Consider the following 23,738-nt stretch of genomic DNA (forward strand, 5'->3'; position numbering starts at 1 on the left):
TGAGTCTGGGCTCGGCCTGTAAGCCACTGCCAGGGAGCCTGGCCCATCTGAGCTGCCCCCGTCTGTGACCTCTCCTCCTCCTCTGAATTCCCAGGGTGCTCTTGCCTGCAGCTCGGCCCTGACACTGGCTGTGCTGACCTTGCCCTGCCAGGTACCGTGTACAGCCAGCCCTGAGCTCCAGTCCTGAGTTTCATCACTAACCATAACCATAAAGTGATTTTAACATCTCAAGGTCAGGCTCCCTTTCGTAGAAGTGGTCAGAAAGAGCGCGTCAGGGAAGCCACCTCCCCTTTGGCACGGGAGCTGACCCACAGTCGGTGGTTGCTGCTGAGAGTGTAGCCCTCTGTCCACGCACGCTCTCATGCCTGTGTGCTGGGCTCAGCCCCTATGCCAGGCCCCAGCCCAAAGGGACATTTCTCCGCTCAGCAGCCGGTGCAGCGGCCTGCACATAGTCACTCAAGGAGGACGTCCTTGTTGAAGGCGAAGCAGGTGCCATCAGGAGCCCCCTTCTCCAGTGCTGGCACCTGCACTCCGCCTGCCACCCAACCCCGCAACTGAACTCTGTGTCCTCTGTGGACCCAGCCCTAGCTCCAACTCTTTCCTCTTCCTGGGCAGGTAGCCCGTGTTGCCTACAGCTATGGCTGTGAGTGGGGAAAGATGCCTTTGTGACTGTCACACTCCCAGCTTCGGGCATCACAGCGCCTGAGTGAGAACAGGGGCCAGCAAAGTTATTCCCAGGGTGCCAAGTGCCCCCACTCAAGTGGGACCCTCCCAGAGGTGAGGAGGGCATTGCATAGTACCTGGGAGGCTGGAGCGGGGAAGGCAGTCATCATCATGCAAGCAGGAAAGAGCGAGGGCTGAGGAAGGGGTCATAAGCCCAACTCCCTCACAAACCAGCACAGGCGCTGGGTGGCCAGCTCCTCTGAATCTCCAGCTCAGCTGTGGACCGGGAAAAGCAGTGACACAAACACAGGAGGGAGTGTTTCCTGGCCCGACTCCCCAGAAGCTGGCCACCACCAGGGACTGCCCTGCATGATGGTCCCCAACACGGCATTGGAGGTCAGGGCCCTGGGGCCAGTCCTACTTAGACTACTGCTGGACAAGGTTTCACTAACACTCGACTTGGTGCCAAAGACTGTGGTGTGTGTCGAGGGCACACTAGTGCAGAGAAAAATGTCAGGATCCACCTTGACTGGAAGGAGGCTCAGGGGCCCTGGAAGACAGTGCTCCAAGCAGAGGGAATGGCCAGCACAGAGGTCCTGCTGGGGCAGGGGCCAAGAAAGCCACGGAAACGGCAGCCAGGCTCCAGGTGAGGATGGAAAGTTGGGAAGGCCAGAGGCCAAGCTGTCAACTTGGGCAGTTTTCCCAAGCTCGGTGGGGAATCACCAAGGAGTCTGCAGGTACCCTGGAGAGCAGGGGACCAGGGGCGGTGAAGAAAGACTCTCCTGGACAGTGGGCTGCCTTGTCGTTTGGAGCTCCAGGTGGGTGATGACAGTTTTCTCGTGGTTGTCAGGGTGTCTGGTTCAGCCCAGACACCAGACTATGATACAGGTTGTACCTGACAGAGACAGCCCCTGTTCCTGCGTCAACAGGTGAGCTCTCACCTGCAGGAAGCCATCAAGTCTCCTCCAGCAAAAGAACAAGCAGAAAATGCAAAGGACCACCTTCCCATCCCCGAAACGTTACAAACAGAACCGGGGGCATGAAAGGCCAGCTCTCCCAATCTTCTAGCACAATCCCAAAGGACTCATGTCCTAGGTGCCTCCCTCAGGATCCAAGCTCTTATTTGGATGTCCTAGACATAAGCTGCTATGCACTTTTCTATCTGCCTCCTTCCCTTCCCTCTCATAAGAAATAATACTTGACCTGGCATTCTGGTCAATCATACCCATCCTTATCCATTAGGCAAGCCTCTCTGGTCTCTGATGCCAGGTAAGGGGGAATCCATCCAGGAGGGACAGCGCTGGGGCAGGGAGGTGCTTGGGGGCCCCAGTGCCTGACATTTCATCCCTGCTCTGAGAGTAGCATGGAGTCACCAGTAGCCTGACCAATGGCCAGGCCTGAGAAAGTGGCCCTGTACTTGGAGAACTGTGTGCCCTACCCATCAGAAGGGCTCACTAAGGCTTTGCTTGTACTATTTGATCTGGTTCAAGTTCAAGGCTGATGGAGCCAAGGGGAATCATGCGGCCCAAGCTGAACCAATCATAGTGTTTCCTCTGGGGAGGAAGAAGCAGACGCTGAGTTCTAATCTCACTACCCCTGACTAGCCAAGGCATGACAGGCAAGCACAGGTGCTCCTCAGTTTCAGTTTCCACATCTGCAACACGGGAGAAACAACACTGTCCACCCCTAAGGTGCCTGCTTGGGTTATCTGTGTAAGAAAACAACACACTTGAAGTCCTGGGTTCCTGCCTGGCACACAGACGGAGACTACCTTGTGTTAGCTCATCGCCCTACTGTTGTCTTAGAACCAGGGTCAGGAGACAACGGACAGCCATCTGGGCCATCCCTTACTGGGAGCACTTGAGCTGCAGGAGACCATGCTGATCCAAGGCAGATGTGCAAGCCAAAGTGCTGGGGACAATTCTGCAGAGAGAGCAAGACCAAGTCCAGGAGAGAGAGGGCAAGGCTGGGAAAGGACACATCAGAGGGAAACAAGGTAGACCAGGTGCAAGCAGAAAAGAGGAAGCAAAGGAAAGCTGGTGGCTTGGCAGCCTGATGTGGGTTCGTCCCTGCTCCTGATGCCTCAAGAAGCCCATCTGGCTCATGCAAGGCCAAAGTTGTGCCTTGCAAGTCCTGGTTCTGACTTGCAAGTGGTAGCTCCCTGCCATCACCAGAGATGTGTGTCCATTGCCTGAATGAAGGCCCTAGCTTCTCTCATGCTCCACTGTAATCCCAGCACCAAGCTCCGTACCAGGGACCTAACAGGTGCTCAGTAAATGCACATCAAATAAATTAAGGAATGTGGACAAACCAATTAAGGAACACTACATTTTCAAGCTAAGGCACTCTGGTCCGATGTCCTCCCCCTCATCCTGCAATGGCAATCTCCTTCTCCTTTGCTTTCCTCCCTTGACCTTGGGAACATGTCCCCACCAGGGTCTCACCTGCAGGACGAGCAACATCTGGACAATGGACGAGGGCAGCTTGGACTGGGCCAGCAGCAGCAGGTCACCCAGCTTCACCTTCAACAGAACCAGGTCTCGGAAGCCCAGTAGGGAGATCTGGCGGATGGTCAGCTCCTGACCCTGGAGAGCAGAGAAGGGAGGGGTGGGAAGGAAGGCTGATAAGTGAGATCTCACTGGCCCAATCACATTGGGTTCAGGACAACACGGAGCACCTAGGATGGGTCACAATGAAGTGTCTCCATCACAAGGCCCAGTGGGGGTTGTCAAAGTTGAAGACCCAGCCTCTGTCCTCTAGAACTAAAGCAGTGCTCAAGATAAGATGTGGGACCCAAGCTGTGGCACAGTGAGTTAACTGTTTGCAGTGTCAGCATCCCATGTTGGAAAGCCAGTTCTAGTCTTGGCTACCCAGCTTTCAGTCCCAGCTCCCTGCTAATGCACCTGGGAGGGCAGTGGAAGATGGCTTGAGTGCTTGGACCCTTGCTGCCCATGTGGGATACCAGGATGGAGTTCCTGAGTCCAGCTTCAGCCAGGCGCAGACCGGTTCTTGCATCTACTTGGAGAGCAGGCCAGCCTATGGAATCAATCAATCAATCTCTCTCTGTCTCTGTCTCTGTCTCTTTCTGTGTGTGTGTATGTGTGTGTGTGTGTGTCTGTCTTTCCCTCTCTCTCTGCCTTTCAAATTAAAAAAGATAAGACATGACTCAACCTGTCTAAATGACCCAAAGATGATACAACATATATATGATAGAGCTGTGCTATCACAGACGAATATGGGGAGAAACAAAAGGAAAGATCCATCCCAGCTCCCCACATTCATCTGCTAAATATTTCAGCCCTATCATATATCAGGAAACCAATGTAGAGGGAACCAGTGGATGGAAGATTGATCGATCTCTCTCTCTCTCTCTCTCTCTCTCTCTCTCCCTCTTTACAATTTTGCCTTTCAAATAAATAAAATACTTCAAAAAAAGCCATACACAATGTAGACCCTGTAATCTGATTTCACGAGATAACCACACCCACACTTTGCGGTACCACATGCATTTCTCCAGCAAGTACTCTCTGTAAACACTAAAAAAGTTACCAAGGGAGCTAACATCACACTGGGCACTGTAAATAAGTTGTCTTCACTGCAAGGCACTTTTACTCAGCTTCATGCTTACATCTCCAAAAAGTCAAGCAGCTGGTATTATCTCTGTCTGAGAGATTGATGGATAGGGATGCGGAGAACCCGCCACTGGCCTATTAGTCTATGCAGGCCCAAGGCCCTTCGGTACTGGGTGATGCTGGAAGCTGACAGGACCTGGCCAACTTCTGTTCACAACTCTCCAGTGAAGGGAGAGATAGCACTGTTTGATTCAAACTACACAAGGTGGGCGAGGAGAAGAGGGAACTTCTAAAATTACTCCTGCACAACAATTCTGGTGGGAAGAGGGGCTTCCTGCTCCAACAACTGTCAAATCACTTCACTGCACTCATTTTGCAGGAATTGCCTACCCGGCTCTCAGGGCATCCAGAGGGACTCCTCATCCTCCAGCAACTGCACTCCAAACAGACACAGTTTTGTTGGTTTGGTTTTTTTTCTGTTTGTTTAAATCATAAGGTAATAGATATTTATAGGCAAAGATTAAAAGCGTTACAAAGGGCTTTAGGGAAACAAAACAGTCTTCTAACCTTTTATTCTGACTCCATTTGGGGACTTATTTTTAACAGGTTTTTATTCATGTTCTAGATTTTTCCAGAAAGTTTCTGCATCCATGAAATCACACATATAACCTTTAAGCACACCCAGAAATTATACCCTTCCTACTGTTTGGCAGCTTGCTTCCTGGTTTATAGTACACTGTGGACATCTTTTCATGCCACACATATTGATCCACCTCACTCTTCTGTACAAATGCATAATATTCCCCAGTGGGAACATACTCTTTTTAATCAGCCATCTCACCAACTATGATGCTTTTTTTTTTTTTTTTTTTTGGCCTACACACCATGCTGTAATAAACACATTCACTGTCACCACCATATCCAGATTACCACTCTTTCAAAGCAAAATTGCTCAACCAAAATACAGCTTTAAAAAGTCACTGCCAGGCCGGCGCCATGGCTCACTAGGCTAATCCTCCACCTACGGCGCCGGCACCCCGGGTTCTAGTCCTGGTTGGGGAGGCAGGTACTAGTCCTGGTTGCTCCTCTTTCAGTCCAACTCTCTGCTGTGGCCTGGGAAGGCAGCGGAGAATGGCCCAAGTGCTTGGGCCCTGCACCCTCATGGGAGACCAGGAAGAAGCACCTGGCTCCTGGCTTTGGATCAGCGCAGCGCCAGCTATAGCAGCCATTCGGGGAGTGACCCAACGGAAGGAAGACCTTTCTCTCTGTCTCTCTCTCACTGTCTATAACTCTCTCTCTCTCTGTCTAACTCTGCCTGGCAACAACAACAACAAAAAGTCACTGCCATGGTGCCCTTCCAAAAGACCACACCAATTGACACTCCCACTCCCAGTCTATTGTCTCAGACCAACTCGGGGGACGACTTCTTAAGTAAGCTGAGTAAGAAAATGTGGGCCACAGGCCCTCTTAGACAACTTCAATGGGACTACCCTAACACCTTTGTGGACCAGTGCCAGGCATATGGGGGACACTCAAAAGTCATCCATTACAAAGCCAACTGCCAGGAAGATTCTGTTGCTACCCCCTCTTCATATGAGATACCTGCAGGCATTTGGGCCAGGTGTGAGTAGTTACAGTATTCATCTGGTGGAGATGAACAATTTGCCTTTGGGGCTTCTAAGCTTAAGGTTAAATATTACACAAGCTCAAGGTAAAACACTGCACACTCAGGAAAGAGGCCTGAACTTACAAATGACCAGAGGGGAATATTGAGTCTGTACCCAGAGCCTCCTGTGTTTGAAGCTGACCCAAGCCCAGGACAGCAACAAGGCACCACCATTTATGCTAGAACTGGCTCCCACATTCATGTCATTAAAACCCTGCAGCCTCTGGTGTCATCCCGAGACGCTCTCCCTGTCCCCAAAGTTACACTGGCCTCTTTCCCATTCACAATCTGGCCTCTGAATCCAGCAGAAAAATATATTTGTGGCAGCAAACGGATCCCTAGTGAAGACCAACCTGCCATATATACAAGCTAATCATTGCTTTCTTACAGGGCCATCAGGGCCAATTGCCAGGGCACTGACTTGTCACCAGGCCTGCCATCACCTCAGCCCACAGTGAATCAGAGAAGGAATTCGTATTGCCTTAGAACTGGCTTTTCTGTTCTTGTTTTAGCCTGGAGGAAAAAAACAAAAACAAACAAACAAACAAACAAACAAAAAAACACCAGCCTTGCAAACAGTCTCTTCCAGAAAGATAAAGCATTCACATTCCTGTTAGCCAAAGGACCCCCAATTTCTCTAGTTAAACATAAAGAAAGAGAAAAACTAACAGCATTCAATCCCATAAATCCTGAATACATGGACCTGGCTCAGCTGAGAGCAAAAAAATGGCACCTGTCATTTTGGATGCCTGTTTGCCATGGTCTCCCCACCTCCTCTTAACATTCCCTACATACAACCTTCATTCATCGCACCCATGCCGAACTGAGTAAAACAAGGTTAGCACAAGGTGTCCTCAGGGGTTGACAGGGAACGAGAGAAGGCAGCCAGGTGGAGTGTGGTGAAGCAAAATTCAAGTCAGCTGTTGGGAGTTGTGCAGGTGACAGGAACAACATCAGTTGCCGCTGGATCTTACAATTTTTCCAATCAGGAGAGTGCCTTCCTTAGAGCTTCAAGCCTGCTCTGAGTTTTTAGGGACGCCTCCTTGCCCACCTCTGACTGTCCTGGGGCTGTGCCCGCCCAGCTCCCAACAGCCACTTCTCATTCTGCAACCATTCTGAGCACCTGAACCTTGGAATTCTCTTCCCAGATAGCACCCACTCCAATGGCAGTATCTGATTTTTTTTTTAAAAAAAAATAACAACAGGATGCCCAGTTACATTTGAATAGTTTGAGGTATAAAATGTCTCCAATATTGCATTACTCATTGTTTATATGAAATTCAGGATTACTCTGCAGTCCGGTGTTTTATTTGCTGAATCTGGCCCCTCTGTACCTTAGCTCTGTCTTCCTAAGAGAGCCCCCTGTGCTGGCTGCTGGGGGACTGCTGCTGGGAAGGGCACAGGGGCTGCAGTGCTCCCGTAGACAGAGCACAGGACAGTGAATAGCAGCAGGCTGCAGGCCAGGGCTTCTGCCCACAGTCTTCCTGGAAATCTCAAGGGCAGGCTTGACAATGTTAAAGGCAATCTGTCAGCATGGCATCCCAGGCTGAACACATCTGACCTACATTTTAAGAAATGCTAGATTTCTTTAACACGTCATTCAGTCCTAACAATCCCCACAGGCCCTGACCTCTGCTAAGAGGCAATTCTAGCCCTGTGTTCCTATTCTGAACCCTACACTGCAACAAAGCCCCATTGCATAGGAAGCCTTAAGCCCGCAGGAAGAGGAGCACGGAGAGCATGCGCAGTGGGAAGCTGTGGCCGCTCCCACCTTGCAGTGATGTGCCCTATGTGGAGCCCGGCAGAGGCGCAAGGAGTTGAGTCACAGGGTGAGTTTGCGGAAGAGACGCCGCCAGTCCTACACTTCAGTCCTCACGTAGAGAGACAGCAAATGCAGTCGGGCTTAGACACACTAAATGACGTTGTCCAAACCCATACTCTTGAACCCAAGTCGGCCAATTCCTAGTCTAGCGTGCTCTTTGTACCACGTTGATCCCTCTTCAGGGATCCCTTAATGGATGGAGCAAATAGCAGGTTCCTTTCCCACATTTTGGCCGCAACAACAGACTTGCTTAAAATTGTGCTTCCAAATGAATAAATAAGGGAGAGAGGCAGGGCAGAGAGAGAAAGAAAAGAAGTCGTCTCCCTCCCCAAACTTCTGGAAAGTAAGAAAAACAAACCACTCCAAAAATATAAAAACATCCTCAAAACCAAGAGGGTAACAAGAGCCTACAAACTGCGTTTTGTGAGGCCTCCTCATCACTGAAGCGAGGTACTAAATATAGAACCAGAGGGCCCTCAAAAGATCTCCAAGGCCCTTAACCAACTCAAGCATCCAATCTGTAGGTTCTCTTCCTTTTCACCGGGGAGCCCCAGGGTGCAAGGGCAGATTGCTGAGGCCAGCAGGAGCTCACTCCCCCAATGAGACTGACCTGAACTGGATAAAATATGGCCTGCAGGGTGGGGAGAGTCTCAGTGAAGAAGTGGTCCCAGACTTCAGCCAGAACCTCAATGCGATTTTCACCTACATGGGGGCGAAAAGATGGGAGGGAGAAAGAAAGACAAGCACTTGTCATTACGTGTAGGAGCAGCCAAGAGATAGTTCCACATAAAATATACAGGTGCACGTGCTGGAAAACTTGCAGCCAGGAGCTGTGAAAGTCCAGAGCGCAGGGCCGTGGTGCTGCATGCTGGTCATCCCTGGCTAATGGCACCAGCTAGTCTCAGAGCAGAAATACACCTGGTCTCAGGAAGTTGGCGAAACTCACACCTCACTAGCAAGACTCTAAATGCAAGGAGCAGCATTTGGGGCAGGGAAGGTGAGAGGGAGAGCACATTTCCTGTGTGTGGGATTGAGCGGGTGCTATGGTTTGGATGTGGTTTTTCCCTCGAGGGTTCACATGTAGGGAGTTTGGTCCCTCAGTGGCAATGTTAACAGGCAGAGGGACCTTTCAGAGGTAGAGCCTGGTGGAAGGCGGTTAGGTCATTGGGACAGTGCCTCAGGAGGGATTAATGCTTGTCTCCTGGGAGGAGTTAATGAGTTATTTTATTGCAGTGTGGGCTGTTATAAATGAGGGAGCCTGGGGGCAGGTATTTGGCAGCATCCCAGTTCAGAGTGCCTAGCATCAAGCCCCGCCTCTGTTTCTGATCCAGCTTCCTGCTTCCGGTTCAGGTAGCTGGGTCCTTGCCACCCTATGGGAGACACAGGCCCAGCTCCTGGCTTTGGCTTGACTCAGCCCTGGTTGTTGTGGGCATTTGTGGAGTGAACCAGGGGATAGATCTCTCGGTCTGTCTCTGCCTTTCAAATAAAATGAAAATAAATACATTTTTAAAAACTTTGAAAGAACAGTATTGAGCCCTGATCTCCCTGCCTTCCTCCCTCCATGTGATCTCTGCACACCACTGTGATGTCACCTGCCAGGAGGCCTTCACCAGAGGCTGAACCAATGGCGCTGCTCCATCCTGGACTCACAGCCTCCAAAACTGAGCTGAATGAACTTCATTTCCTTGTAAAGTACCGCAGCCTCAGTTATTTGGTTACAGCAATAGAAAATGGACTGATAACAGGTAGAAAGACTGGGTTGAAAATATGCAAATATGACTTTCTATGCTGCAATCCAGAAAAGAAAGCCAAACTCTTAAGATCATATAATGGTCATCATCATATGAGTGGTTCCAACACAATCAAGCACTGTGCTAAACTACTCATCTATAACATATCTCATGGATAGACTTTGTTACCCCATTTTATGGACTCAGGGAGGCCAAGCAACTGGCCCAAAGTCACAGAGCATAGCTGGGATCCCAAAAGTCATGCTCTCGACCACCCTAATCCAGGAAGATCAGGTGCACAATTACATACTGTTTCATTTACATACTACCTAAGACATGGGCTCTATCTAGGGTTGAGCTGTCAGTTGAGAGAGGCAGAAAGAAGATATGGAAACTGTCACTTTCACCCACTGCTTTATAGTAACTAGCAGAGAAGCACTGTCTAAAAGGCCATCTGCAAAACACAGGCCCAACCTCCTGATTCTGTGCTAACTCACACCTAGGATCAGGAAGCCTGAGCCACGGCCAAGAGCACCTCCAGCGCAGAGCACAGAGGTCACCCACACCACCGGAAGGCTGTGCAAGGAACTCTGCACCTGCAGGAAAGGCACACTGCCGGCAGAGAGGAGCCTGCACCACAGCGGCTGTTTAATGACCTAGATAACAGAGCTGATTGGGCATTGTCTTCACTCATCCCAGGCAGAGAAACTGGGTCAGCCAAGATTAGACGCCCAGAGACATGTTTGGCAAAACACTGCCAGTTCCACTGAATAAATCTTGAAAGATTCATTTAGCATCTTCTGTCGATTAATTTAATGGACAATAAAAGCAGTGGCTGGGGAGAGAACAAGGGCACTGAATAGTAGTGAGCAGGTCCAACAGTGAGCATGTTTGGAAAAGTCAGAGTGAAATGCACTGGAGAAAATTACAAGCCCGTGGTACCCTCTACTTTCCCTTGCAAAGCACTAGTTACACATTGTTGGAATTGCTTATTTACTTCCCTGTCTACTCAATAAAACAGGACTTAGTACACAGGAATATCTGTCCTGCTCACTACTGTATTGCCACTGCTTAGCACACTGATAAACTGAATCTTTGAATGAGAGGCCGGTGCTGTGGCATAGTAGGCTAAGCTTCTGCCTGTGGCACTGGCATCCCATGTGGGAGCCAGTTCATGTTCCTGCTGCTCTTCTTCCTATCCAGCTCTCTGCTATGGCACTGGGAAAGCAGTAGAAGATGGCCCAAGTCCTTGGGCCCCTGCACCCACATGAGAGAACCAGAAGAAACTCCTGGCTTCTGGATTTGGATTGGCCCAGCTCTGGCCATTGTGGCTATTTGGGGAGTGAACCAGCAGATAGAAGACCTTTCTCTCTGTCTGTAACTCTACCTCTCAAATAAATCTTTTTAAAATAATCTTTGAATGAATGAATCAATGCCAAGCACCAACTGTATAGGTTTTTGCAGATGCTAGGGTTGGTGAGTGGAGGGAGGTCCCATGTAACCCAAATATGAGACGGTATGGAGCAGGACCTCACAGTTGGTATAACTCTTAGGGTAAAGAAAAACCCCATAACTGGACTACACAGCCCTGGGGAGCTGTTTCCCTGTGTGTTCATCCTCTTTTGTATTCCCTCCAGCCTTTGGGCTCTAACTATGCAGATCTTAGCTCAGCCTTTCACGTTGACCATCCTCCTTCCTGCCACAGGGCCTTTGTGTATGCTAGTTCCTCTCCTGTGACTGCCCTTTTTCTCTCCTCTTTTCCTAACCCACTTCTATTGTCTTTCTAGATTTAGCTCAAACTTCACTTCTACAGGAAAAATGCTCATATCTCTCTACTATGGATTATATTCTTAGTACTAATCCTGGTTACAACTTTATTTTTGGTGATTACTTGATTAATTCCTGTCTCCATTACCCATCTGTGAGCGTCATGAGGCCTGTAGACCTATGATGGTTTTGCTCACCATTGTGTCCCCTATACCTACTGTAATAACTGGATATAGCAAATAGCCAACAAATGTGTTATTAAATCATTCAACCAATCAATAACCATCCTCTTTCAAATGTAGGCTATGCTAGTTCACTGCTGGGAGGAGGTGGTGAAGTCAAAAGGCCCATCTTGGGGGCCAGCACTGTGGCAGAGAGGGTTACGCCGCCACTTGCAATGTCAGCATGCCATATCAGGGTACCAGTTCAAGAGCTGGCTGCTCTGCTTCCCATCCAGCTCCCTGCTAATTTACCTGGAAAAACAGAGGAAGACTGCCCAAGTATTTGGGACCTTGTAACCCACATTGGTGCCTTGTTGGAGTTCCTGGCTCCTGGCTTGACCTGGCCCAGCCCTGACCATCACAGCTATCTGGGAAGTAAACCAGTGGATAGAAGATCTGTCTCTATCTGTCTGTCTGTCTGTCTCTCTCTCTTCTCTCTCTCTGTCTTTCTGTCACTCTGCTTTTCAAATAAATATTTTTTTTTTTTTAAAAGCAGCACCTGAAAAGTTAGGTCATCTGGTAGCCTAAGAGAAGGCTGGCATCTGGAACAAGTACCCCAAAGAGGAAAAGGCTTCTCCATCTTCTTTGTGGATGGATGCTTTCCCAAGTCTTCCACAGCCAAGACAGAGGCCCACCCCACCTGTAGGAGAGAGAGTCCTGCAAGTCAATGCTGGTGCCTATTTCCTCTCTTTCAATGCCAAGGTAGAAAGCACATTAGCATAAGGTACTCCTTCTACCTGGCAGCAACAAGGGGCCTCCCAGGAACCTGGGTCTATTGCTGGCAGCAAACTTCAGCAAGTCCTGGGGGTGCTGAGAAGCATTCAGAGAAGCGTGTCAGGAGAGACCCAAACCAAAAAAACAGAGTAGACCTGGGGAGGGAAAAGTTAAAGGAAACAGGGGACTTTACTTCCAGAGATAGCCCTGATAGGGACTCAGCTCCCTACAAAGATAAAGGGAGTTGCAAGGATGACTGTCCTATAAAATCTGTCCTCTAATGTGCCACAGGAGTAGAGATCATCAGAAGTATATAGGTGGGTATAAGAAACTTCCTCAAAGTCAAGGTCACCAACGCTCCAGGAAAGATCACTGAAAGGAACACAGCACCTCCTGCCTACGAGGGAGCAGCGAATGAGTAAGAGTTGCCACCTGTTCTTTCTGCAGCCATCAGGCAAGGGTGGACAAACAAATATGTAAATACAAAAATAAATACATTGATAAAGTGGAGTTTGCTCCATTTCCAAACTTTACTGGTTCTATAGCTGCAAAATCCTTTTATCCAAACAAAATCCTTTTTGGTGTTCCAATGAAACAAACAAACAAAAAGCAGAGATGTTCAAGTTGAAGATGAGGAAGTTGCCTTCCAGGTTCCCCTGCAGGCCTACCCACTGTGCAGCCAGGACTCTGGCACCCAGAACCCTGGGGCTACAGAAAACCCATGGAGCACACCCATCCTGGCGCTCTCCGACCATGGCTGTGGAGCAGAGGCGCAGCATCTTGGCCGATCTTTGTTCATCCACTCTGTCTCCATTTCTGAGCTTTCACTCTGAATACATCTTTGTTGAGAGTCATACGAGTGAGACAGTCAACTTCCCTTTTAAGGGCATTTGAGTCTCTGCTTTTCCACATTTCCAGGAGCTTGCAGTGACTCCCCCAGATGACTGATGTACAAATAATATGGCCAGGGAAATTGTTTCCTTTCCCTCCCCTTGTCTGGGCAGCATCAGAAGAGCCACCAAGGTCTTGGTCAACGCAAGTCACTGCAAAATAAGAGGCTTCCATTGACAGATGAATGGATAAAGAAAATGGTATATCTGGTGCCGATGTCATGGTGCAGTAGGTTAACCCTCCGCCTGCGGCACCAGCATCCCATATGGGTGCCGGCTTTAGTCCCAGCTGCTCCACTTCCAATCCAGCTCTCTGCTGTGGCCTGGGAAAGCAGTAGAAGATGGCCCAAGCCCTTGGGTCCCTGCATCCATGTGGGAGACCAGGAAGAAGCTCCAGGCTCCTGGCTTTGGATTGGCCAAGCTCCGACCGTTGCAGCCAACTGGGGGAGTGAAACAACAGAAGGAAGATCTCTCTCTGTCTCTCCCTCTCACTGTCTGTAACTTTACCTCTCAAATTAAATACAATCTTAAAAAAAAAAGAAAGTGGTATATCCATGCAATGAAAAATCATTCAGCTTTAAAAAAAAGGGGGGGGGGGAACCCTACCACATGCTATGGACCATTTGGATGAACTTTAGAGGACTTTATTTATGAGTGAAATCAGCCAATAGGACAAATACTGTAAAGTTCCACTTATATGAGATACCTAGAGTATTTGCAAACATGGAAACAGAAAGTGCAATGGTAGCTATCGGGGGCTGGGGAGAAGGAGACAGGTATGGAGTTTTAGATTTGCAAGATAAGGTTGAGATCTGTTACATGGCCATGTCAATATAGTTAACACTACAGAACTGTAAAATGGCTAAAAGGGTACATTGTATGTTATATGCTTTTTATCATTATTTTTAAATGCTGAGGGTGTGGTTAGTGTGTATTTATCAGGTTGAAAAAATCACAGCATAGATATATTCAAGGGAGACAACTGATCCAGCAGAGTCTCCAACACCAAAATGTTAATTTCAAGCTTCTTTTCCTCCAACGGTTTGATGAGTAGTTACTGTGTGCCAAGCACTGCAACTTTCTAATGTCAGCTTTTCAAGTTTCTTTCTGCCCTGTGTTTCTAGGGGCCACTTTATGGAATGTTAGTGTCTTTCCCAGAAATGGGAAGGAAAAATTGGACTGGGAGCAGATTTGACTACAGACAGAGGTCATCAGGCTGGAATGGAGTAGAAGGAACCAGCAGGCTTCCTACTGTGGGCCAGGTATCATGTTACACCATTTAAGTGCTTTATACTCCCTACAACCTCTTGCCCATTTCATTACTTATTACTTTAAAAATAAAAACAGGGGCCAGTGTTATGGCATAGCAGGTAAAGCTACTGCCTGCAATGCTGGCATCACAGATGGGCACCAGTTTGTATCCTGGCTGCTGTACTTCCAATCCAGCTCCCTGCTAGAGGACTGGGAAAAGAAGCAGAAGATGGCCCAAGTACTTGGGCTCCTGCCACGCACGTGGGAGACCCAGAAGAAGCCATCTGGGGAGTGAATCAATAAATGAAAGACCTCTCTTTTTCTCAGTCTCTTCCTCTGTCTGTAATTCTGACTTTTAAATAAATAAATAAATAAATAAATCTTTAAATAAATAAAAACTGGGACTCAGAGAAACTGGTCATTTGCCAAAAGCACAAAAGACATAAATGGCAAGCTAAAAGCAGACCCCACATTAAAGGCAGCTAAGGGAAACTCTTGGCAGAGTCATGGGTTGGGCAATTCTCACCTCAGGTGCCATCTCCACCTTGATTCATTTCCTTTCTATCCTGTCAGTCAGACTTGGAAATCATAACATGAGGAAATTTCTCTTTTTCTATCAAGGTGCCTCTTATTAACCTAATGTCTCCCAAATGGAGAGGACTTCTCTGTCTTCTATCATCCTCCAAAATATTACAAAGGTGGAGGCCGGCGCTGTGGCGCAGTAGGTTAACCCTCATCCTGCAGCACTGGCATCCCATATGGGTGCCGGTTCTAGTCCCGGCTGCCCCTGTTCCGATTCAGCTCTCTGCTACGGCCTGGGAGGGCAGTGGAGGGTGGCCCAAGTGCTTGGGCCCCTGCATCCATGTGGGAGACTAAGAGGAAGCTCCTGGCTCCTAGCTTTGGATTAGCACAGCTCCGGCCTTGCGGTCATCTGGGGAAATGAACCAACAGAAAGAAGGCCTTTCTCTTTATCTCTCCCTCTCACTGTCTGTAACTCTACCTCTCAAATAAATAAATAAAATCTTTAAAAAATATATTACAAAGGCTAATAGGAAATGGCCTGGGGCATATCATGGCAGGAGCCACAGTATAACATCCCATCAATGGCGAGCACCAGGATATATCTCAGAATAGTCTTCCTTTGATAAGGTCTCCAACAAACTCCACCCCAATCCCACTTCATTTTCCAAACACAGTTCTGATTTGTAAGGTCATGAGTGGCTGACCCAAAAAGTAGTGCTACTACCGAGTTGGAGAAGGAGCAGATGGGTGACTCACGTGTCTGGAGTCTGCCAGCTTTGGACAGAAGCATCTCAGCTGTGCAAACATCACAGACTGAGTCACGGAGGCCCCCATCTATGAGGGCTGCCTGCTACTTGCCTTCACACATCTTGATCTTCTCCTCCACAAAGAACAGGCCTTTTGCGAGAAGCTGGTTCTGCCAAAAGAGAATGAAGAACACAAGAGTTGGGCAGCTGCAGAGTGCAAGTGATCAAACCCCTTCCGCTTCCAATGGACCAGGGTCCAGAGTTCCATGCACTTATGTGCTCATCGCGCCCCAGGTTTAACAAGTCTTCGTCATCTTAGAAGACAGAGGTATCAGGAGAGTCAGAGATATTCCATACCCAAAGAGCTGGTGAGACAAGAGGCAAACTCAACTGGTCTCATCCCTCTAACCAGCAAAGAGGCACAGGGCAAGCTTGGCTGAACTCACTGTTATTCACATCTAATGTTCTTAATACCCTGAATGATATACATTCACAAAAAAGCAATGGTCAATTATGCGAAAATGATCGATTTTTTAAAATATAAATTTAGAGCTTCTCACACCAGCATGAGAGAGACTGCAGGCAAAATCTTAAGCAGCATGACAATGTGTCCATCACCGAGTGCGTGGGAAAGCTGTGGCAAGACAGAGCAGGCAAGACCTCTTGTAACTGCAATGAATTGCTGAGTGTCTGTGTGTATCATCTCTAGTATACAATGTAACTCATTTAATTCCATCCTGTTGGTTGGTGCTCTTGCTCTCCCTTTACTGAGGTTCAGTGAAGAGACCTGACCACAGGAGGCAGAACAGATCTTTTTCTACTGCTTTGTTGCCTTCTAGGAAGTCTTTCCAGCCAGACTGCTTCCCTCCCTGCCGGGCTACAGCTGGCCCTTCAGATGCTCAGCATCAGTGACAGTTGATGCTTTACCCCTCATCGGTAAGGATCAGATTACCAATGGCCCTCTGTCACAAGGGAGGAGGGGACAGAGTGTCCTACAAACCTAACGCATTCCTCAGCATTTGCCTTTATAAAACCCTAAAACCCTGTTTCCAGTGATAAAGAGAGCATGCAAAGTAGACTGTCTAGAACTTGGATATCAGACAGATGCTCAATTTCCAGCATGGCTGATATTTTTTTCCCCACACTTACTATGTGACTCTTATTCTATTTCTTTTTAAATTTCTTTTTAATTAACTTTTACTGACACATAGTTGCATATATTTATGAGGTACATTGTGACATTTCAACACATGCAGACAATATGGAATGATCACACTAGAGTAATTAGCATTTCATATCACCTCAAACAGTTTTTTGTATTGGGAACATTCAAAGTCCTATTAGCTATTCTGAAATATACTAGAGTACTCCAAAAAGTTCACAGAAAACATAATTAAATATTTATTTTGTGCGATAAAAAATTTAAAATTCATACATTAATAATATGCATTGTCCAGGAACCCTTTGTACATGTGAATGTCTTGTACCAAAATGAACATATATTTTTAAAAAGTTATTTGAGAGACAGAGATTTTCCATCCACTGGTTTTCCTTTGATGCCCACAAGAACAGGGGCCATTTTGGGCTGAATCCAGCAGCCAGAACACAATCTGGGTCTCCCAAGTGGGTGGCAGGAACCAACCCAAGTACTTCAGCCATCATCACCTGTTGCCTCCCAGGATATGCTTTGGCAGGAAGCTGGAATCCAGAGCAGAGCCCAGTATTGAACATAGGGACTCTGATGTGGGACATCAGAATGTTTTAACTGACATTTTAACCACTCAGCTAAATGCCCACTTCCTAATAAAATATTTTATCTAAGGTACTGTCACATTTCTATGACAGACAACACACAAACCAAATTTTGTAATTCTACTGAGAATTGCAAGATACGACCTAATTTGAAGATTTGGTTGTCATTGAGTTTCAGAATGGCAGATGAAACCCGAATCAAAGTTGGAGCAACACCATACAGGAGTCAGCAACTTTAATAAAGAAAACAATCAATTCCGTCAAAAGAATCACAGAGCAGACAGGCAGTTAGGATGAAGCCCTACCCTTCCCTCGAGCTCCCAGCCAAGCAAATGCACCCCAGCAGTTTCTGGGTCAGACAGCAAGAGAACACCTTGGCTCCAAATGCAGGCCATGATGGTCTTGTGACAGCCACGCTGGGGGTGAGTGGATGACAGTCACTCCACCTGAATGCTGCACAGTACTGATTCCAGCTGTGCTCGGGGATCTCTGCCCTGGTCCCTCTCACCTGGTGCAGGTGAGGCTCTCAGAACGTGCCCTCGGCATCCCTTGCAAGGAGCTCGTTGACACTGCCCTCTCCCCACCTCCAGTGTCAGTGCCAATGTCCCTGCCTTCTTCTAGAACTATTTACAAATGGTGCTTAAGGTCAGCTACCCCAGGTGCATCTCCAAATGTAAGAGCAATGCCCTCGGATGCAGTTCTCATCACTCTGTTCCATCACTAGAATTATCTGCACCTCACAGGGTACAGGGGAAAAGCAGAAGAATAAAAATCTAATCCCAGTTATAGCATGAGTTAATGACAGAAATGAATCCATGCTACACATCTGTTAGGATTTTAGGTCCTTCAGGAGGGGACCATTTCTTATTTTAGTACGCTAGTTCCTAGTACAGTGCCTAGAACATAGCAGTTGCACATTATATACATAATATATAATGTAAATATTTATATATATCATATTAATATTATACTAATGGTATATATATTCTATGTTAGTGATAAAGATAATTTTTAAATTTTAACAAGATGTCTAATATAGGGTCCCCAAATCCACTGCCATTTTCTTCATTTGGTAAAAATTACTTTGGATTTTAAGGAAAAAACTTCAAAAATTGGATTAGAATCTCCTTCCTTCTGCTTTCTAAGGTTTCCTCTTTCCTATTTTTTTTCCCCCGGATGTGTGCTGTTGTCATCTGGGGCGGGGGGGTTCTTTTTAGATATTTTCAAGGAAAAGAAGTTATTCTTGGAGGACTAGAAACAATAAAGCAAGCATCTTATTAATTTCCCCACAATACGCAGCATGGAAATTCTACACTTTAGACCAAAATAAAAAACTTGGGGTAAAAAGGGGCCTTAAGGATCATGGGTCTCGCCCCTCATCCCAGTCCTGTGGTCAAGGGCACTTGGTCATTCAGTTTTGATGGCAGTTAAGGTAGACCCACTTTCCAAGAAGCTAAAGTCCCTTCAAGCCCTTCCAGAAGATTCATAAGCCACTAGGAGTTTTACAATTTTGGCTCTTCGCTTGCAGCTGAATAAACTGAGGCTAGAAGTAGGGTCTCCCTCCCCCAAATTCCAATAAAGCATGGGGAGTGGGGCTTAGACCCTCTGCTACTCTCTTATTTAGCACGTGCTTTCAGAGTAAGGAGTCTGGGGCAGCCTAGTGCCCAGCTCCCCTTTCTCTAAAGAATTCCCAGCCACACACTCAGTGCAGCTATGCCATCTCATTTATTTGCCAACAATTTAACCACATCTTTGGCTTAGCTGTTGGGGGCCCTCATGCCTCAAATGGAGCCAACCATCACCTCTGCAGGACTTTGCAGTCTCATGGGTGCCTGTGTTTCAAAGCATCCTGCCTTGCTCAGGGCCTGGCACCCTGCACTTTGGCATGAGGGTCTGCAGTTTCCATCTTCAATTTTTTAAAAAATTTGACAGATGAGTTAGACTGTGAGAGAGAGAGACAGAGAAAACGGTCTTCCATCTGTTGGTTCACCCCCCAAATGGCCGTTATGGCCGGAGCTGCACCGATCCGAAGCCAGGAACCGGGTGCTTCCTCCAGGTCTCCCATGAGGGTGCAGGGGCCCAAGCACTTGGCCCATCCTACACTGCCTTCCTGGGCCACAGCAGAGAGATGGACTGGAAGAGGAGCAACTGGGACAGAATCCAGCACCCATATGGGATGCCGGTGCCGCAGGTGGAGGATTAACCAAGTGAGCTACAGCGCCGGCCCTCCATCTTCAATTATTGATAATTTTACCTTTGCGGTTTTTTTTTTTTTTTCATTTTCTTTTTTAAATTTTTTGACAGGCAGAGTGGACAGTGAGAGAGAGAGACAGAGAGAAAGGTCTTCCTTTGCCGTTGGTTCACCCTCCAATGGCTGCTGCGGCCGGCGCACCGCGCTGATCTGAAGGTAGGAGCCAGGTGCTTATCCTGGTCTCCCATGCGGGTGCAGGGCCCAAGCACTTAGGCCATCCTCCACTGCACTCCTGGGCCATAGCAGAGAGCTGGCCTGGAAGAGGGGCATCAGGGACTAGAACCTGGTGTGCTGGTGCCGCTAGGCAGAGGATTAGCCTGTTGAGCCATGGTGCCGGCCTGCATTTCTTTTGATGAGTTGATTCTGATTGATCAATGAGCACACGCTGGAGGCCTGGAGCCTCAGATTCTCAGTGGTCCTGGTTCCTACCACAACCCTGGCAAGGTGTTCAGGCCCTGCACTGCACCCCTTGGAGCCTGCACCATACCTGGCCTCCCGCTCCCCACACTAATTCCCAGGGTGATGTCATGGATTTCTTTGCAGGAGCATAGATGCTAGTCAAGAAGGTCGGGACTGAGCATGCGCCATGCAGCATCTTGGGGGAGAGGCATGGTGGCAGCCATCCCTGCCCGGGCCTGTGGGGCACTTGCTGGCAACTCAGTGGGGACTTCTTGCCCAGGCCCAATCTGCCTGGCACTCTGCAGAGGTTGCAATCTCTTGAGGGTTACCCACTTGCTGTGTGGTGCCATGGTAGGCTCATAGGAAAACAGACTTCATCCTCCGCCCCCAGCAAGGTCATGTTTGCATTTAGCCCTGAGTCCTACAAATTACAATTCCCAGCCTGTCTGCTGTCCTTTCACCTATGGACATGCCAACTTGACATCTGCAGGGCTGATGCCTGCTCAAATGTTTTGAGAAACAGGAAGGGAAGGAGAGGAAGGAAGGAAGCTAGGCTAGACTTGGGCGCTATCTTGCCTTCCATGTCTTAGGAAGTGTCCATTCTTTCCGGGACATAGGCCACACATACTTCACAGTATTCCTGACAATGACGGACTCTGGAAGGTTCTGAAAAAATGTTTGAGGCTGAGCAGTGGTGATGGAGCTGGATGGGAACAGAACTGGAGAAATCCGATTTTTCTCTTGTCCCACGCCCTGCCTGATGGCACAGCCCTATCACTTCCCCAGCATGAAGCTTCAAACCAGCAAACAGCCACATCCAACAATAGCCATGCAGGAAGTGACTTGGGACTTGGGAAGAAGTCCACTGTTACTGACTGCATCTTCCGCCAACCCCGGCCCCTCAGTGAACTCATGTGGCCTCAACAGCCCTTCAACGAGGTGGTGGAGGAGCCTGCAAGTGAAAACAAAGCTGATGTTTCTGCTCTTTCTAAGACATAGAAAAATGGGCTGCAAACAGAAAAATGAGATTTTGTTGGAGAAAAATGCATTTGAGGATGCTTAAGGGAAGGTATCCGAGACTGCCCACCCTTCTGAAAAGACCCAGCTATACACCCTTGCAATCACGGAAAGTGAGGTGGAGGAGGAAGGGGAGAGCAAAGGTGAGGGCAGAAGTTTGTGGTGTGGAGCTGCTCGGCATTGTATTCTTCCTGCCAAGCAGACACCTCCTCAGCCCAATCAGAGGTTGCAGAAAATGGGTAGGGAAGAAGGCGAAAGGGCAGGGAGAATGATGTTGATCCTCTCCTCCCAGAGGAAAGCACCACCACACAGAGCAGGAATTGTGTATGTGCTAAGGCTGCTAATGCTTTAGCAATGATGACGGTGACAACAGTAAGCATGATGGTGACAGTGATGATGGTGATGACAGCACCCTGGACAGCAGAGCTATTTATTGGTTTGTCCTGTGTCGGGCACTGTATTATACTCTTTTCACACATTATCTCATTTTACCGTTAGCCACAAACCTATCCCCTTTTCACAAAGGAAGAAACAGAGGCAACTAGTAAATGAGACCAAATTTGTACCCAGGCTGGTTTGAATCCAAAGCCTATGCCCCTCCCCCCACAACCTGTCCATTATAGTCCTCTGGGTTACTTTAGGAATATTCATAAAAATACTAAGACACAAATAGCCCTCAGTGTTGACTGCTCACTTTATATACATTACTTCACTTCAGAACCACATCAATCTGATGCACTAGGTACCATGATGACAACTAGACTACTACTAGGAAAACAGACTCAGAGAGGTGAAGCAATAAGCTTGTGGCCACACAGCTCATCTGTGTCCCAGCAAGGAGTGGGGTCCAGACCCAGCTGGTAGAAGGGCAGGTGCTTTGAGTCATCATGCTCTCCTGGCCTGAAGAGGCTTCCTGCATCCTTGCCCATTAGAGAAACAGCTGGGATCCCTTTCAGTTCAGAGATTAGGGGCAGTTGGCTTAGCAACCAGAGGCCATGTAACTTGCTCCTTTCCATCCAGCCAGGTTGTTTCTGCTGTCAGCTACCCAACTTCAACCTCTCCAAAAGTACATTTCAGGGCTCCTCCCCTCTCCAATGTCTGGCAAGAGCAACTCCTGGCCCCCAGGTGGATCCCACTCCCGAATGAGACTTTTTTCCATGTCCCGGAGAGGCTTAGCAGTTGTGTTGCTCTGCCTCCCAAGAATAGCCAACAATTCCATGTGTTTCTGGTGAAATCAGTAATTTCAAAGGTTCTTGTTGTGTTGGCATGAACCCAGCTGTGGAAATCAGGGGCCACCTCCGTTTTTTTCCCCCCTTCTGTGACCCTGAAAGTCTGACCATCATCTCTAACGAGGTCTATGTTTCCTGCGAACCTGGATGCCTTCCTAGACAAGCAGAAAATGTCTTACACACACAATATACTTTCAGGCCCAGAGAATTCCTTAAAAAACAGTCCTGGCATGTGTGGATTTGATAAGAGCCCAATAGAGAAATCCCCTGACCAGAGATGAGGTGATTAGAATCTCAGAACTAATGCTAATTCTGCATTTTGCACCTTTTTAGCAATAACAAAGAGGGTGAACTTGGGCTTCTAAAAATTGTTTTATAAGGAGGCAAGAAAATAGTCTATGTCTGATTTGCTGGATCCTCAAAATCAAAAACAACAGCAATCAAAAATAACCTGAAACTCCTCTCGGAGGGTTTTTCCAGGAACTGCCTTAAGGGCAGTTTAATACTTAAAGTATAATCCAAGAGAATATTCTGTGGCCAGGTGATTGCTGTTGTGTCATTTGTTCTACCTTTTCCTAACAGAACAATCTTGGACAAATAACCCCCTTCTGAGCTCAGCTGCAGCTTCTGTGACAGAGAGCTATATGATAATAGAATCTTCAGCATCCGTTGTCAGGAAGAATTCATGAGTTAGCACAGGAAGTGTAAAGCAATCTCGGGCTTAAGCGTGCATCAAAATCTTGGAGGACTTAGGATGGGTGTTGTGGTGCAGCAGGTTAAACCATCCTAAACCTTGGGACTCCTGCATTCCATACCAGAGTGCCTGGGAGAGTCCCTCCTCCACTTCTGATCCACCTTCCTTCTAATGCACACCCTGCGAGGCAGCAGGTGACAGCTCAAGCACATGGATCCATGCTACACACATGGGAGACCCAGGTGTGGTTCCTGGCTCTGGCATGACCCAGTTCCAACTGTTGTAGGCATTTGAGGAAGGAACCAATAGATGGAAGCACTCACCCCACCCCCACTTTGCCTTTCAAATATATAAAAATAAAATAAACATTAAGATAAAAGAATCATGGGGGCCAGCATTTTGGCACAATGGGTTAAACTGCCACTTGCAACATATGAATTCACCCCATATGAGTGCAGGTTCAAGTTGTGGCTGCTCTGCCTCTGATCCAGCTCCCTGTTAATGCATCTGGGAAAGCAACAAAAGATGGCCCAAATGCTTGGGCCCCTGCACACATGTGGGAGATCTGGATGGAGCTCCTGGTTCCTGGCTTGGCTTGGTGAAGCCTTAGACACTGTGGCCACCTGAGGAGTGAACCATCAGATACAAGATCTGTTTCTCTGTCTTTTCCTCCCTCTCTGTACTTTTGCCTTTCAAATAAATAAATAAACCTTTTTAAAAAATGTTCTATTTGCCACTGTACAAATGGGAGTTCAGTTCATATCATATTTAAAAAATAATAATAATCATGGCATACCCATTACAGCAGGTTGTTGGGTTTCAGCCGGAGTTT

The 23,738-nt window shown here is 47.8% G+C and overlaps 1 protein-coding gene across 8 annotated transcripts in view; it reads right to left on the reverse strand.

Moving 5' to 3' along the window:
* Positions 1-23,738, reverse strand: part of PRR5L (proline rich 5 like) — a 172,370-nt gene that overhangs the window by 17,017 nt on the left and 131,615 nt on the right. For 7 of the 8 annotated variants that reach the window (XM_062196294.1, XM_062196295.1, XM_062196293.1 and 4 more), the window contains 3 exons: positions 15,677-15,734; positions 8,334-8,425; positions 3,108-3,248 (listed from right to left, as the gene is read on the reverse strand). In XM_062196294.1, the coding sequence (XP_062052278.1) occupies positions 3,108-3,248; positions 8,334-8,425; positions 15,677-15,734 (291 nt within the window). The remainder of the gene's footprint in view (positions 1-3,107; positions 3,249-8,333; positions 8,426-15,676; positions 15,735-23,738) is intronic. The other variant, XM_062196298.1, reaches the window with a different exon arrangement.

This window comes from Lepus europaeus, chromosome 7 (genome assembly GCF_033115175.1).
Source record: "Lepus europaeus isolate LE1 chromosome 7, mLepTim1.pri, whole genome shotgun sequence".
Lineage (NCBI taxonomy): Eukaryota > Metazoa > Chordata > Mammalia > Lagomorpha > Leporidae > Lepus > Lepus europaeus.